The sequence below is a fragment of the Diceros bicornis genome, chromosome 5 (assembly GCF_020826845.1).
Source record: "Diceros bicornis minor isolate mBicDic1 chromosome 5, mDicBic1.mat.cur, whole genome shotgun sequence".
In the NCBI taxonomy this organism is placed as follows: Eukaryota; Metazoa; Chordata; class Mammalia; order Perissodactyla; family Rhinocerotidae; genus Diceros; species Diceros bicornis.
The window spans coordinates 82,478,609-82,494,078 of NC_080744.1; the positions used below are offsets into that span (position 1 = coordinate 82,478,609).

Below are 15,470 nucleotides of genomic sequence, written 5' to 3' on the forward strand. Positions count from 1 at the left end.
AATCAATGAATTACATCAATCAGAAAACTGCACTGTCTGAGAAGATTTACTGGAAGGTTGGGGGATTGTTAAATCCTAAGAAATGATGTTAACCAAGAGTTTTTTTTGTGTGTGTGTGTCTAGAATTTTGAAAATAAAGTTTCCGGTATTGAGGCTATTTTATCAAAAGCCTTTAAAATCTGCAAATGCCTTGGCCCAGCAATTCTACTTCTAGGGATTTATCCTAAGAAAATGGTCTTGAATATCTGCCAAGAATGTTCATTGGAGTGTTGTTTATGACATGAAAAACTCGAGATAACCTAAATATCCAACAGTAGGGGATTGGTTTAAAAAAATAAAAGAACTGGAGTCGGCCGGGTGGCGTAGTGGTTAAGTTCACATGCTCCACTTCGGTGGCCCGGGGTTCACAGGTTTGGATCCTGGGTGCAGACCGACACACTGCTAGTCAAGCCATGCTGTGGCGGTGTCCCATATAAAGTAGAGGAGGACGGGCATGGATGTTAGCCCAGAGCAATCTTCCTCAGCAAAAAGAGGAGGATTGGCAATGGATGTTAGCTCAGGGCTAATCTTCCTCACCAAAAAACAAAACAAAAATAAAAACTCATGGTGCATATTCATACCCTAGAATTACTATCTCTTTCTTAAAATGATGATGTAGAAAGATATTTATTGGCTTGGTAAAATGTTCGTATTAAGTGAAGGAAGTATGTTTGAAAACATTGTATTATTGTCTGATTTCTTTACCTTAAATTATTTCTAGAGAAAGGGTAATTGGCATAGGTAGTGTTAACAGTGATTATCTTTGGATGTTGAGATCATTGATGATTTTTACTCTCTTTTTGCCATCTATTACCTATACTTTCTACAGGAACCATGCTTTCTTGATTAATTAAGCACTTTATTAAAGTTGGAATTGTATAACCTCTTGTATTCATATAAATCACATGTTCTGATCTTCCTGTTAGATTACCCTTTATATCTACACTCATGCAGTGTTGGGGAGAACACAAGGCCACCGGGCCTACGTCAGGTGATAACAGGAAACAGGAGGAGTGTGCTTTTGTGGGTCCCTCCTTTCCGAGTCACAGTGACTGTTCTCTAGTGTAGACTTTACTGCTTGGTGTCCTAGAGGCTGGAGGCAGTAGTAAGTTGTTATGTGGCCGTCGAGCTGTTGGTTCAGGTGTTGGGCACTGGCGCTCTGCAGAAGGGATGGGGAGTGTGCAGCCTGGCAGCTGTGGAAGCAGGCCGGCCTGGGTTGCACCCTTGACTCTCGCATGTGCTGCTGTGGTTTGCACGTTAGTAGGGTGGGGACAGTATCTTCCACAGTTGGGCAAGCGTGTTGCAGAGCGTCTGGCCCAGAGTAGGCACTTCACGAATGACAGCTGACCGTTAGCTACCTGGATGGTCAACCTGTGGCCCACACCTGAGGTTAGTCTGCAGTGAAGAACTGAGTCTTATTTCTTTAGTAACGATATAGGTTTCCTGAAAACTGATTATATGGTGGGTTGGAAACTAGTTTTAAAAATGATTTCTTTTTAACTCAGAATGTCCCGCCTTGCCCTCTTGTCTCCCTTTAGTTTGTGGGCCGGGCATCGACATCCGCAACGACTATCAGCAGCTGAAGCGCCTGGAGAACTGCACAGTGATCGAGGGCTACCTCCACATCCTGCTCATCTCCAAAGCAGAGGACTACCGCAGCTACCGCTTCCCCAAGCTCACGGTCATCACCGAATACTTGCTGCTGTTCCGCGTGGCCGGCCTCGAGAGCCTCGGCGACCTCTTCCCGAACCTCACGGTCATCCGCGGCTGGAAACTCTTCTACAACTACGCCCTGGTCATCTTTGAGATGACCAATCTCAAAGATATTGGGCTTTACAACCTGAGGAACATTACTCGGGGGGCCATCAGGATTGAGAAAAATGCCGACCTCTGTTACCTCTCCACAGTGGACTGGTCCCTGATCCTGGATGCAGTGTCCAATAACTACATCGTGGGGAACAAGCCCCCGAAAGAATGCGGGGACCTGTGTCCAGGGACAATGGAGGAGAAGCCATTGTGCGAGAAGACCACCATCAACAATGAGTACAACTATCGCTGCTGGACTACCAATCGCTGCCAGAAAAGTAAGAATGATGCTGACCATGGCTTTCCTTCTGCTTCTCTCTCTTCACTCCTTCTCTCCCTTGCCCTCCCTCCTCTTCTGGATGCAGGGGTCCATTGGGCGGGTGCGGTTATATTGCATTTAGGAGGTGACTCGCCTGCCATGTGGAAGTGGGGGTCTCGGTTGGCTTTCTTTTGCATCTGGGAACTCATGGAATGCAGGACTGTGGCATGGCTGGAGGCCATCGTGGCTGCTGTCAGGACCATTCAGTTCACATACTAGAAATAATCCACCACTACCACACTTCTGGGCTAGAAGCTTGCTGACCTTCAGCTTTGAATTTCTGATGAGGAAGGTGACCTGGTGTGCTTGGAAGTGCGTAAGCCCTGGCAGCTGGGGGCTGCTTATGTATCAACTCTTTCATCCTTTGCGTGAAAGGATATTTTTTGTTGTAGCAGTTCTTCCTTAGCATGAATACGCTTGGAATATGGTTGAATAAAGGAAAAGTAAAGAGCTAATTTATCTCCTGTGAAAGTGGTGACCTCTACCCCATCCTTGGTCCTTAATGATGATGTTATGATGCTCAGGTGTCCTGGTTTATGATGGAACACCTAGCCAAGGTGGGAGAGCGCTGGACCAGTTTCCAAGGCTCTGCTTGGAGGTAGCTGTGTAGCAGGGTTCATTTGTATACCCAGGCTTCCCTTTTTGTCTAGCTCTTTCCTGAAGAGTTGTGCAAATCTTATGAAATCACTTAGGGAGAGAACTTTGATATCTGTTCACTGCTCTTGGGAGTCAGACGGTGGTATTTTGAAGCTTCTTGTTTATTTATCTGCGATATGCTTATTTTCCCTTGAGTATAACCAAACTCTGGCCTTATTGTGATCAATTCCTTGAGAGCCAGGTTGTTTGGTATTAAAATGTGACTCTGGGCCTTTGCCTTACTGCTTTCAGCAATGTTTAGGTGTATTGGCCAGGAAGGCTCCCCTCACTGGTTGGAAGTCAGTGTGGTGGCTATAAATAGCTTTTAATGGTTGGCCCAGTGAAAGGCCCAAGGAGCCCATGTACTCTAGCTGGTCATGAAGAGCCAAGAAATCCCAAATTGGTAGGCTTGCCTAAACCGTAAAGTGTGTAAAATAAACAAATCAAAGGCCAGACCCCACAGGTAGCCGTTGTTTCAGTTCCCCTCCAGCCAGGGCTGAAGTAGGAAAAGGATGCTTTCTTTGACCCAGCACACACTTGCACACTCTGTTTCGTTTCCTCACTGTGTACGTGGGCATTTGGTTAGAAGAGGAAGGGGGTCCCCTTGGCTGTGGCCAGGACCTTGAAGAGCTGAGAATGCCATCAGGCCACTTGAAGAATCCCTGTTGACTAGGGTTGGAGGAAGATGCTGTGCTAAAGTCACATTTGTGATGGATGACAGCTGTGCCCTATCATTAGGTTACCCACTGGTTTGAGAAAACAACAAAATATATTTTTAAGTAGTCTTGGCATTTTAAAATTTTATTTTAAAAGAAAAAGGCGTCATCAAGGGAGGCATCACAGTGTAGTAGAAGGACATTGGATGTAGTATGAGTGGCCTGGGTGACCTTGGACCAGCCAGCCCTTCTGGGCGGTAGTTGGGCATCTTTAGATTATTCCTTAGGGCCATCCCCCATTATTCCTTAGTGGTGGTCAAACGTGTGCAAAAATGTTTTGAAAACTCGTAAGCTCTGTACAAAAGCGAGGTGCTATTTAAGAAGTCATTAGGTGGGTACTGGTTCTGTGATTCAGTCGATATTTACTTTGGTCTCACTGTGCGTTTTCGGCTGTTTCTGACCAGCTGCTTGTTGAAGAAGCCTGGAGCAGGGGCATGGTCTGAGTGCTGGGTCCAAGTTTAGTAGCTGTGACTGGAAATGAGCAAGTAATTTAAATTGCCTGACCCTCAGTTTGTTCATCTGTAAAATGGGATAGATCCTGTCTTCCTCACAGGTCTGTTGGAAGATTAAAAGGAGAAAGAAGACAAGCACCCTGAAAAAGGAACAGGGGTTAGCAGTTGGGCCCTGGTGCTGGTACAGCTGATGATGACAGGCCTGTTGGCTGGACACCCGCTTCCCAAGGCCACACCCTGTGGCCTTCTCCTCTGCCAGTTGTCTCAGTCCTGTTGATGTTTTCCTGTGATTTCATAATGGAGTATTTATTTAAAATTAATAACAGCATTTGGGGAAACTGTCTTTCCTTCACCTTGTCCTGAAAACTCAAGCATAGACAGGTTTCTTGGAAATTTTCTAGTTGAATTAAATTCTTTCTCTTGGCGTAAATTCCCTTCAGACCTGCACTGTCCAGTATGATAGCCTCTAGCCACATGTGGCTTATTGAGTACTTGAACTGTGGCCAGTCCAAATTGAGACTTGCTCTCAGTGTAAAATAAAATACACACTGGATTCCAAAGACGTAGTATGGAAAAAAAAAAAAAGATATCTCCTTAATACTTTGTGTATTGATTACATGTTGAAATGATAATATTTTGGACATATTAGATTAATTAAAATGTTACTAAAATTAATTTCACCTGTTTCTTTTTACTTTTTAGTGTGGCTACTAGAAAATATGAAATTACAGATGTGGCTCACTGTTTGTTGGAAATGGCTGCTTTAGAGCGTTCCTTCTAAGACCACGGGTTCCTCCCCAGCTCACCTCTCTGGCTGAGCCCCGCAGTGCTGTGATATTCCTACATGTCTCCAGCCAGAATGCTTAGGAATCATTCAAGGAGCCAGGTGAAGGGCATGGAGTCTGGACAGAATGTCTACCTTGAGGTCAACATCAACATTAAAATAGCCATTTAAAAAGATTAAGCGTAGAAGAATCCCATTCAGTTATTCTTCACAGGGCTGGCTACAGAAGTCGCGAGAACATCTGGAGAGAGACGTCAAGGGTGTGTGTGAAATTTTTGACATAAAGGAGAAACACTCAATTATGTAGTGCTGATATGCAGTTTTTCCTTGACGCTCTGCTTTAAACTGCCTCTTTCGTGTCGTGACTGCGGTGGCAGGCAGCTTCGTAGACAGCCCCATTAAGGAAAGTACTACTGGATGGGTTCTCTGCACACTTCTGTATTTCTCTGTTGTCTTACGATATGAGGGGTGGTTTTATGCAGGCTTGAGTTATTCCTAAAAAAGTGATTGACCCTCAAAATAATTGTGTATGGCTTTTTCCTTTCAGTAAAAATATAATTGGTGCCCCCAGACATTTGGCACTATTGATTCCTCCTCCCTTGCCTTCTGCCACTACTTCTGATTCTCCTCCCACCTCTACTGCTGTTTCTTTTTCGGCTCCTTTTCCTTGGTCCAGTCTTGAATAGCTGGTGGTCACCAGAGTTCCATCTTAGGCTCTCTTTTTGCCGTCCTTGTTCCCCCAGAATATCTCATCCACTGGTGCTTCAGCAGCCTCTCATCTGCATCTGGCTTCCAAAGATCATCTCCAGCCTAGACCTCTTTGTGAGCTCAAGACCCACGTATCTGTTCATATCAGATGACCATGGGCGTGTCAGCGTCTGATGGTCTTTCCTGTCTCCTCACTTCTGGCCTCTTGTTTTCCTGTATTCCCTCTCTGCGTGGGCAGCATTCTTCTTCTCCTAGCTCCCATGTCAGAAACTTGGGTGTCTCTCGGGCACTTCCTCCATTTGGACACCAAGCCCTTCCTATCCAAAATGTTTCTCTAATCTGCCTTGCTCTGCTCTCCCCTCTGCCCATTCAGCAACTTGGCCTCTCTACAGCCCCTCTGCTTCTCCACCCTGGCCCAGTGAACTTCCTGACGCACGCTCTGACTGATAGGCTCCCCTCTCTGAGATCCTGTGTGTGAGCCTGTGAAACCCCATGAAACCGGGCAATGCACCCAACAAGCTGCCTCCTTGCCTTGTGCCTGCAGCGTCCTTGGTCTGCGATGGTGCTCTTTCATGCCGACTGGCTGGCCGCCGCTCACAGGCAGACTCCTCGCCCATTGGTGGAGAACTTCAGGACTTTGCAGACTCCAGTGGGCCTTTCCCGCAGCACCTGGCTGTGGCACTTTTTGCACTGCTGAGTAAATTCCGGGTGTGTCCTCCAGCTCTTGGAGAGCATGGCTGTCACCCCGAGGGTGAGCATGGCACCTGCTTTGTGAAAGATTTATTGTCAGGAAGACATGTTTTCCCCCTTGAGCAGAGAGCAGTGTGTAATAACAGTCCTCAGCTAGCCAAAAGGATCCAGGATTATGAAAGGCGGATGTTTCCTGTGTAGGTTTCACGGTCGTTGCTACCCAGGAGCACTGTCACCAAAGCTGTCTCCAGCTCTTAGCTGGCAGGAAAGATCAACCCGGAGTGGTAGCTCTTTTCTCTCCTGCCCCTGTCAGAATGATTCAAGGCCAAAGATGATGGAGAAGTATGGAAATCATCTTAAAAGTCGAAGCTTGGCCTGTGGCACTGTTCACTACTTTGTATGGCAGTGATTTGCTGAAGGCCAACCATGTACAGGGAAGGAACCAAGATGAATCCTCAGAGGACCTGTGGTTCTCTTGCCCTCCTGGGAGTTTGCTGACCTGGTGCCTGGTGAATTTGCTGACCTGCCTCCTGGTGCTGTAGCTTTCTGGTACCTGATTTCAGATATAGACTACCCCCTTCCCCCTAAAAGTTCCAAAATCTTAAGCTGAACTTTAGTCTCTGAATACTTTTTAACCTGTCAGGATGAACAGCTTGTGGTCTACTCAGATTGCTGTATTGCCCATAAGAAGGCCTGGTCTTTGCCAGGAAATCTGTGAAGGCGGCGAGCCTGGCCGTGTTGGAAGCTGGCTTCGCTGGTGGTGCAGCCTTATTTCAATTAAAAGGGCATTGATTGGGAACAGCGGTCCTGGAGTTTGTTGCATTTCCTACTGCCTTCAAAATGAGAAAGCAGGAAAGTAGCAGATTGGAGCCTTCCAGGGAGAAGGCGGTAAATGGTTCCCTTTATTGACAAAAGGAAAACGTTTTATTGCCGTCTCACTGATGGGATCAGGGACTTAAGATGAAGGCAGGTGGTGTAAAAAAGACAATGCTATATATTTTTTCCCCTACAGGTTCTTGTGTTCTTTTTTCTCAGATGCCCCTCACAAGAGCAGTATGGGTGTGTGGAGTGGAATGGCTCCCTTTCCTCATTTTCTTATGGATTAGTATGCCTGGCCCACCAGATGAAAGGGAAAGACTTGTTTAAGTGTTTGTAAATCACCTGCTGGATTGGAGTGAGGTGAGGGGGCACAGTGTCTTTGCCTTGCGACCCCACACGTGTGATGGGCGTTATTTCATCTTAACAGGATAGAGACCTGCATCTTCAGGTGGGGTGGAGAGATGGCTCCTGGAGGAGGAGGCAGTCGGTCAGTCGAGCGGGCTCTGGCTTTGTGTTGTCAGTAGGAGCTTGTCTCTCTTGCCCTGGAAGGCCCCTGCTCTGGTCAGCTGCTCCCAGTGTGGGGGTGATCTTTATTTAGACGGGGGTCACATGCCCCTGGGCCTCGTTTCTCTGCCTTTTATAGTCAAGCATGGAGATCACATTCTGTTCTCCCTGACTGTCGACCCTTGTTACCAAGATGGTGAAGCAGTTTGTGTCCATGTTTCTCTGGGGCACCTCTTAGCCAGCCCCATCTCTTAGTTCATGTGCCTTATTCCCGAAAGGCTTTGTTCTTGGCTAATTGTCACCTAATTAAGGTGTCACTCTCCTGAGTTCCCTTCAGAAGTTTGTTTTTTAATGGAGATCTTATCTTAGAGACGGAAAAGCTTTCAGAATGGCTCTCTTAGGGTGATTATTGAATATTTGGAAAGTATCTGGAGTCCCTTCAAATCTCATCAGTTGAGCCTACTTGTGAGATTGTTCTGGTTTCTTTCTACTTCTAAAAAGCCTCTTTCTTTTGTTGAGTTAATATTTCTATCTTGCTTGTCTTGTGTGTATGCCGGTGTGACATTCTCAACTAGAGTGGGGATGACGTAGAACGTGTGGGCCCGTGGCTAATCTTGTCCTGGATTGCATTGCTCAACTCAAGTGCATAGGGTGGCTCAGAAGTTAGGTTTGGCTTACGGTGGAGCTGGAAGCCATGACTTGGAAACACGCCTCCTTCTGGCATATGGTCTGACTCAAGGACTCAGGCTGTTTGAGGCGGGGTCTCTGAGCACCATCCTAGGATGGAATGCCCTCCCTGACTTGGAGGCAATGAGAGACATCCAAGGTGTTCCAGGAAGGCTGATGGGCAGGAGATGCAATCTTTCAGTCTGTGAACACAGGATATTAAACAGGCATCTGTTGATCACGTGATAACTTGGGAATCTGGGTTTAAGAAATTTAGAGATCTTTTACATGGAAGAAGGAACCCCACGTGGAAATCCAAAATCTAGACCATTCTGGGTTCTATTCTGTATCTGGTACTGGCTAACATATATGACTTTGAGCTGGACATTGTATTGAGAGCTGGGGTTTCGTCTAGTTCCAAATGGCCTTGCTTCTCAGTCTTTGGAGAAGTAGCTCACCACAGAACCCTAGTAACCGCGTGAACTGCACTTTTTGGGGGTAGGCAGAGGAGCAGAGCAGTCTCAGGGCTTGGGGGAGACAGTTGTCATCTCAGGTTAAGGAGTGATGTAGCTTTTGGGGCCAGAGTCATAGGCAGTGAAGAGTGACCATCCGGATAAGATTGTGCTCCTATAGGATCAGCTTGGCCACTGTTTGCAGTTCTCAGGGTGTGGTGGGGCTGGCCAGGATCTCACTCCAGATATTCCCAGGACATCCAACCCTGACAATATTGTGGAGTCCATGAGGGCAGCAGCTGCCATCACGTGCCTGCCACCTTCTGTTTGAATGGTTTTCAGGCGTATATAGGTGGTCCTGTACCTGGAAGCTGTGGTTTTCCCCTATGGACCATCATGGCGTATTAACATTGAGATTTACAAGAATGTATAATTTTGTACAAAATGGGATGAATTTTTTTTTCTTATAAACTACATTCTAGTATGAACAAGTGGTGTCATATGGCAAAGGTTTAGGAATAGTCGGTGAATTGAGAGGATTCTGTCTGTTAGCCTCGTGTGTTCCCCAGTGCTGGGACAAGCTGCCAGGCTTCATCTTCCATCTGTGAGACAGGGACGAGCAGGCACAGAACCAGACGGACTGCTCAGCACATAGTAGGTTCTGGGAAATGGTAGCAGCTGTTAGTCTTTTTAAAAATTAAACTAAGAGCTGCATTCTGAGATCATCTAAAATTCTGAGCATTAAGCTGGGTTGACTGTGTATGTTTACTGCCATGTCTTAAATGGTCTTTCTCTGTTGCTTTTCCTAAATTGCAAAAATTCAATTATCATAAATAACATGGCATAGTGTAGGAGTGGTTTTTACTAATTTAATCCAAATCATTCAAATTCTTGTGTCTGTCCAGATAAGCCATATCTTTAAAGAACATTCAGTGAGGTACATATGTCTATATCAGGGTCTCTATAGTTACATATAAACTCTATTTATTTGATTATCAAACCGTATGAATTTATTCTGCTTGCAAGCATGGTGGTGGGAAGAATTTTAAAAATATCAACAAGATTCTTGTTTTGTACTGACATTAAATATTATCTTTTTTAAATGTGTTTTTTTTGTGGAGAGCAGTGAAGTGGTTACAGAGTGGGCACAATTTTGGTAAAAATAACAAGGATGTACAATTTTATTTGTGACAACTGCAGGTCTCCCATGGTAAAGGTAGCCAACCATCTGCTCCAAGATGGAGCGTGTGCCTGTTTATTCTCTTCTTCGGGTGATACTAGCTGTGTGTGTGTGTGTGTGTGTGTCTGTGCATGTGTGCACACATGTGCACACACATACCTCTTTATTCTCCCACCCATCCTCTTCTCCTGTTGTGCTGTTTTGTTTTGTTTTATTTTTCTCCTCTCACTCCCAATGCAGGAAACAAACACTGGCTCTCTGTGTCCTCCCTTAGATCTTCCTTCCTTTCAAGGGGATCAGGTGGGTGGGAAAATGTTGTTCAGGAATGTCAGGCCCTCTCCCGGAAGCCCGGCTTCTGTTTCATCTCATTATTGAACAGAGGTCGCTTTTTGTTTGTTTCCCTCAGTCACAACCACCCAGTCCTCTCTCCTTTCTTCGTGCCATTTTTCACGGAATCCATGTGGGATGGTAACAGAGGCAGCATGTTTGGGAACTCGGTGTTGCCTGATACTTATAGCCTCGTGTAGAAAAGCTGTGCAGACTGACCCAGTGTGTAGCTGCCTGTCATTTGTTTTCACAAGTCCTCATGAAGGGACTTGGATGAAGTTGGTGAGGTTGCAGTTGCTGGAGCCCATGTATACAGGCCCGTGGCTATGGAGCTTGGTTGCCCTGCGTGTAGGACCGACGCTGCCCGGCCCCCAGGCCTTGAGCTGTCTGTGCCCAGGGACCTCTGGGGAGGAGGGCCCAGCTGCGATGTGCATACATCTGCCCTTGGCAGCAGATCTGTGAACTGAGGCTGCCATTCTGGATTTCCGGATAGCTGCAAAGTGCTTGGATGGTTTTTAGCAGCTGCTGAGACCAGATCCTTGGGCTTAGTAGTAAAAAGGGACAAAAAAAGTAAAAGAAGGTTGAGAAGCAAATAGCCTACAATACAATAAAAGGCAAGATGAGGGTTGGTATTATTAGAAACACTTCCTGGGCAGCTGTAGTGTTCAAAGTAGGATTTTTCCCCCCCAAAAAAGTATTAGTGGTAATACAGAGACAAATGGAAACTAGTCAGATCCCGAGGTCCAGAAGAAGCTAGCTCTGTTCCTGGGGTGTAACCTAGTGTGATATTTCCATTCTGATTTCCTGACCTCTGAATGGCCCCTTACACTTGGCTAAGTAGATGATATTATTAGGTTCTTCGATGATTCCTCAGATAGGTTGTAGCAATGTATTTTTGTTCTCTGCCTCAGTGAACTTGAAATGATTGGATTATTTTGTAATACATCGATACTTGTTTTAGAAGCTTTTGAATAACTGTGTCGAAGAAGCTTTAGAACAGGTTTTAAAGCAAGGTTGCGTAAAATGTACCTCATGCTTTCTTCCACTCACAAGGAGAGAGAGAGAAGCCTGGATGCAGAATAGCATATCTTGTACGTTCTTTTTATAAATTCACGCACAGTCTAGGTGGCACGATCTAGGTGACATGGTGTCATCTTTTGAGATCATTGGATTTCCTGTCCCTTCTTCTCCAACCACCTCATCTCTGGCCATCCTTTTAGATTCACTGTGGGAGTTGAGGCTTGAAGGATCTTGATGTCATAGTTGCTTGTGAATGGAATTCTGAGAAGAACACTTCTTTAGCTCAATAAATATTTCTTGTTGTTGAGAAACTCTCCTTGGAAAAGTCATTGGATGCTAGAGATGGGCGATTGGGAGAAGGGTGAACTTCTGTGTGTACTTAAATAAAGCAGTTTTTATTGATAGACGAATTGATAAAATAGCCAAAGCCTATTTAACAGACTGCCATTTTAAGAGAAATTTGTTTTGCAGGATTAATATGATTTTAGATTTACTGATGGCTCTTCAGTGATGACGGCTCTCAGTGGCTTGCCGGGTCTTCTGCCCATGAGCTTGCAGAGGAGGCCTTTAGGTGAATTCCTCTGAATTCACTGAACTTCATGTTAATGCTGTGGGGTCGGGGGATTTCAGACCCTCAACTTGATTTGGTCCCCCAGGAAGGTTTATGCTGTTTATGGTAACTGTAACTCTATCTTGTTGGGCACTGTTATCCTAATTCGTAGAAAGCCTCAGAGTACAGATAAAGAGCTGCTGAAGATGTGTGAGAAGGGATTTAAGTGGTCATTAGAGAAAAATGGTAATTGGGATGGTGTTCAGACCCCACTTCAACTAATCAATAAAAGGCGAGTGGTTTTTGTGACTGTTTTAGTGTGAGCTAGTTCAGATTCTGTTTTTGTAAACAAGCTGGTATACATCTTGCATTTTTATAAAGATGTAAAGTATGGACTTGCATATACCAGCTCCTCAACCTCCTGTAATTCCAGTCTCAGATTCCTCCACTATATCAAAATAAATGCAAACCTCTCATCAGTGCCTTCTTGTCTGAAGCCAGGCTGGAGAGGCAGGTGGATGGGTAATCAAATGATAAGAAGGAGGAGGCAGCCCTGCTGTGCGATCAGATGGAATTTGCATGAAAATTGTGTGCACACAAGCATCGTCGTTTATTGCAGAAAGCACTGACCAGACCTCCTCCACCACAGCTTAGCTGAGTGGCCCAAAGCCAGCCACTTCCCTCCCTGCTCCTCCGTCTCCTCATCTTTTAAATCTTTTTTTTTTTTTTTTTTTTTTTTTTTGTGAGGAGATCAGCCCTGAGCTAACATCCGCCAATCCTCCTCTTTTTTTGCTGAGGAAGACGGCCCTGGGCTAACATCTGTGCCTATCTTCCTCCACTTTATATGGGACGCCACCACAGCATGGCTTACCAAGCAGTGCGTCGGTGCGCGCCCGGGATCCGAACCAGCGAACCCCGGGCCGCCGCAGCGGAGCGCGCGCACTTAACCGCTTACGCCACCGGGCCGGCCCCCGTCTCCTCATCTTTTGAACCCAGTGAGGCCTGAATTTCCTTCCAGCTCTAAGATTTATTGTTGGCAGAGTAGAGTGTTGGGGACCTAGGATGGATCCACTGGCCCAGGCTTTCAGGAAATGCTGCTAGAGAATGAAAACAGATGTTCTAGACTTGCAGTGGCCTGAAGCAGTTGACCTGTTTTGGATGGGCCCTACCCTTAGGGACAGACTTGGAGAGGGGTTCCAGAAGGGTGGGCTGTGGACTCCCAGGAGGTGGTTATGTTTCACAGGCTCTGACAAGCTCACCCAGCGGTAGCAGATGTCAGATAGGAGGCTGGTGAAGCATCTGATAGGGAAGAAAGAAGTAAAAGTGGCTAGAGAAGGCATTGAGAGTAGGAAATTCAGTAGAGTTTGTGCTAAGTCTTGTGTCTTTGAAGTGACTTTTTCTGGTCTGGTAACAGCAAAAGCCAAAGTGAATTATTCATAAGTACTTCGAGAAATACCGTGTAATGCGCTTATGTTGAACAAGTTTAAATTCATTCGAATCATTCTTTTCAATGAAAGTAAGCTTTCCCTCATCCAGAATCTGAGCAAGCTGATAGCCCAGCAAGAGTTTCCTGCTCTCGTGGCAAATGACTGGTGTCTACCAGGATACTGCTGAGGTGCTTTGGACTCAGAAGCATATTTGGAATCATAGTGAAATTAAAATTCTTTCTCAGGAGTTTGAGAGTTGGGTGTGTTTTACTGTGCATTTTGGTCCTGGGCAATCTGGCTGTGGTGTGTATGCATGGTGAGTTTCAGCTAGAGCAAACACGGGCTGCTGAGGCCATGCTCTTCATGGTCTGTCCTTAACTCTCGTTCACTTGTTTTTCATGGCTTGGCTTGAGTCTCCTCTTCCATGAGACCTCTCCAAATCCCAGTCGCTCATCTGCTGGTAGTGAGCCATTGCTGGCTTCTTTGGTCTGTGATCATTTCTCTCTCTACCAAATCATGTGCCATGTAACGACGTTTCAGTCAACTACATATACGACAGTGGTCCGATAAAATTATGATGGAGCTGAAAAATTCCTACTGCCTAGTGACGTCGTAGTTGTCCTAACGATGTAGTGCAACACATTACTCGCGTGTTTGTGACGATGCTGGTGTAGACAAACCTCCAGGACTTTCAGGAGGTATTCCGGAGGAACGCATTGTTATCATAGGAGATGACAGCTCCGTGCATGTTATTGGCCCTGAAGACCTTCCAGTGGGATGTGATGTGGATGTGGAAGACAGTGATATTGATGATCCTGACCCTGTACTAGTGTGTGTGTTTGTGTCTTAGTTTTTAACAGAAAAGTTTAAAAAGTAAAAAAAAAATAATAAATTTTAAAATAGAAAAAGCTTATAGAATAAAGCTATAAAGAAAGAAGATACTTTTGTATAGCTGTACAATGTGTTTGTTTTAAGCTGTGTTATTACAAAAGAGTTAGTTAAAAAAATTTAGAAAGTTTATGAAGTAAAAAAGTTACAGTAAGCTAAAGTTAATTTATTATTGAAGAAAGAAAATTTTTTTTATAAATTTAGTGTGTCCTAAGTGTACAGTGTTTATAAAGCCTACAGTAGTGTCCAGTTATGTCCTAGGCCTCCAGATTCACTCACCACTCACTCACTGACTCACCCAGAGCAACTTCCAGTCCTGCAAGCTCCATTCATGTAAATGCCCTATACAGGTGTGCTGTTTTTTATCTTTTATATCGTATTTTTACTGTAGCTTTTCTATGTTCAGATATGTTTAGATACACAAATACCATTGTGTTACAATTGGCTACAGTATTCAGGACAGTAACATGCTGTACAGGTTTGTAGCCTAGGAGCAGTTGGCTATACCGTAGAGCCTAGGTGTGGAGCAGGCTATACCACCTAGGTTTGTGTAAGTACACGCCATGATGTTCGCACAATGAGGAAATCATCTAACGACACATTTCTCAGAACATATCTCCGTCATTAAGCCACGCATAACTGTACTCTATCAGTTGTTTCGGAAGACCTTGCTGCCTTTGTCTCTTTCTCCAAATAGATGATAAATCACTTGTGGGTTAAGACTTGTGCCCTGTTTACATATTTTGGTTCTCTACCCTCACTGCCAGAGGGAGGCCCCTGGAGGAGATATTTTGTACCAATCCATCTCCCACAAGGGCTTGACCCTGCATAGCACCTGAGTGGCTGGTTCTCATGAAGACTGAGAGGCTGGGGATGAGGGAAGGGAGGTGGCTGGGAATCATGGTCCTTACTCAGGGTAGTGCAAGTGTGAGAGCAAGCACCAGCTTGAATTTTGCACCTTAGGCACCAATCTTGTCTCACTCTAGTCCCAACCCTGATAGGTACAGGAATTTTATAAAAGCATTGATAAAATATTTTTGAATGACCAAAGGGTTGGAGCTGGAATGAGTAAACCAAGTAAATATCAACAGCGTTTAAGAGCGATTGAGTGAGTGAGGGTGTGAGAGAGAGCATGTGTATACATATATGGTTTGGGTGATTCTTAACCTCTGTTGAGTTGTAAGTGATTTTGGGTCTGCTGTTCCTCCCTACCATTCTTGTTAATATAAATCCAGTGTCGCTAATGAAGTAAAAGAGAATATATTATGTCCATATCATTCCTGTGGTAAGGGAGAATGGTGAAGAGGTTTGAATTATAAGTAGCATCTAAGTTAGGTCTTGATGTGTCTGTGCAGGTTTTCACACTTGTTACTCTGCCAAAATTTCCATTGTTTCCATTGGTCAGCCTATTTTATGTAAGTTCCATGCTAGGGAATATGAGATGAAAGAAACCTACGATTTTGTTGTGAGATAAGATAAAAACACAT

General features: G+C 45.0%; 1 protein-coding gene across 1 annotated transcript in view; it reads left to right on the forward strand.

Annotated features, from left to right (window-relative positions):
• The window catches only part of IGF1R (insulin like growth factor 1 receptor), a 291,231-nt gene that overhangs the window by 50,780 nt on the left and 224,981 nt on the right, over window positions 1–15,470 (forward strand). The window contains exon 2 of the mRNA XM_058542364.1: window positions 1,578–2,123. Coding sequence (XP_058398347.1) covers window positions 1,578–2,123 — 546 coding nt within the window. The remainder of the gene's footprint in view (window positions 1–1,577; window positions 2,124–15,470) is intronic.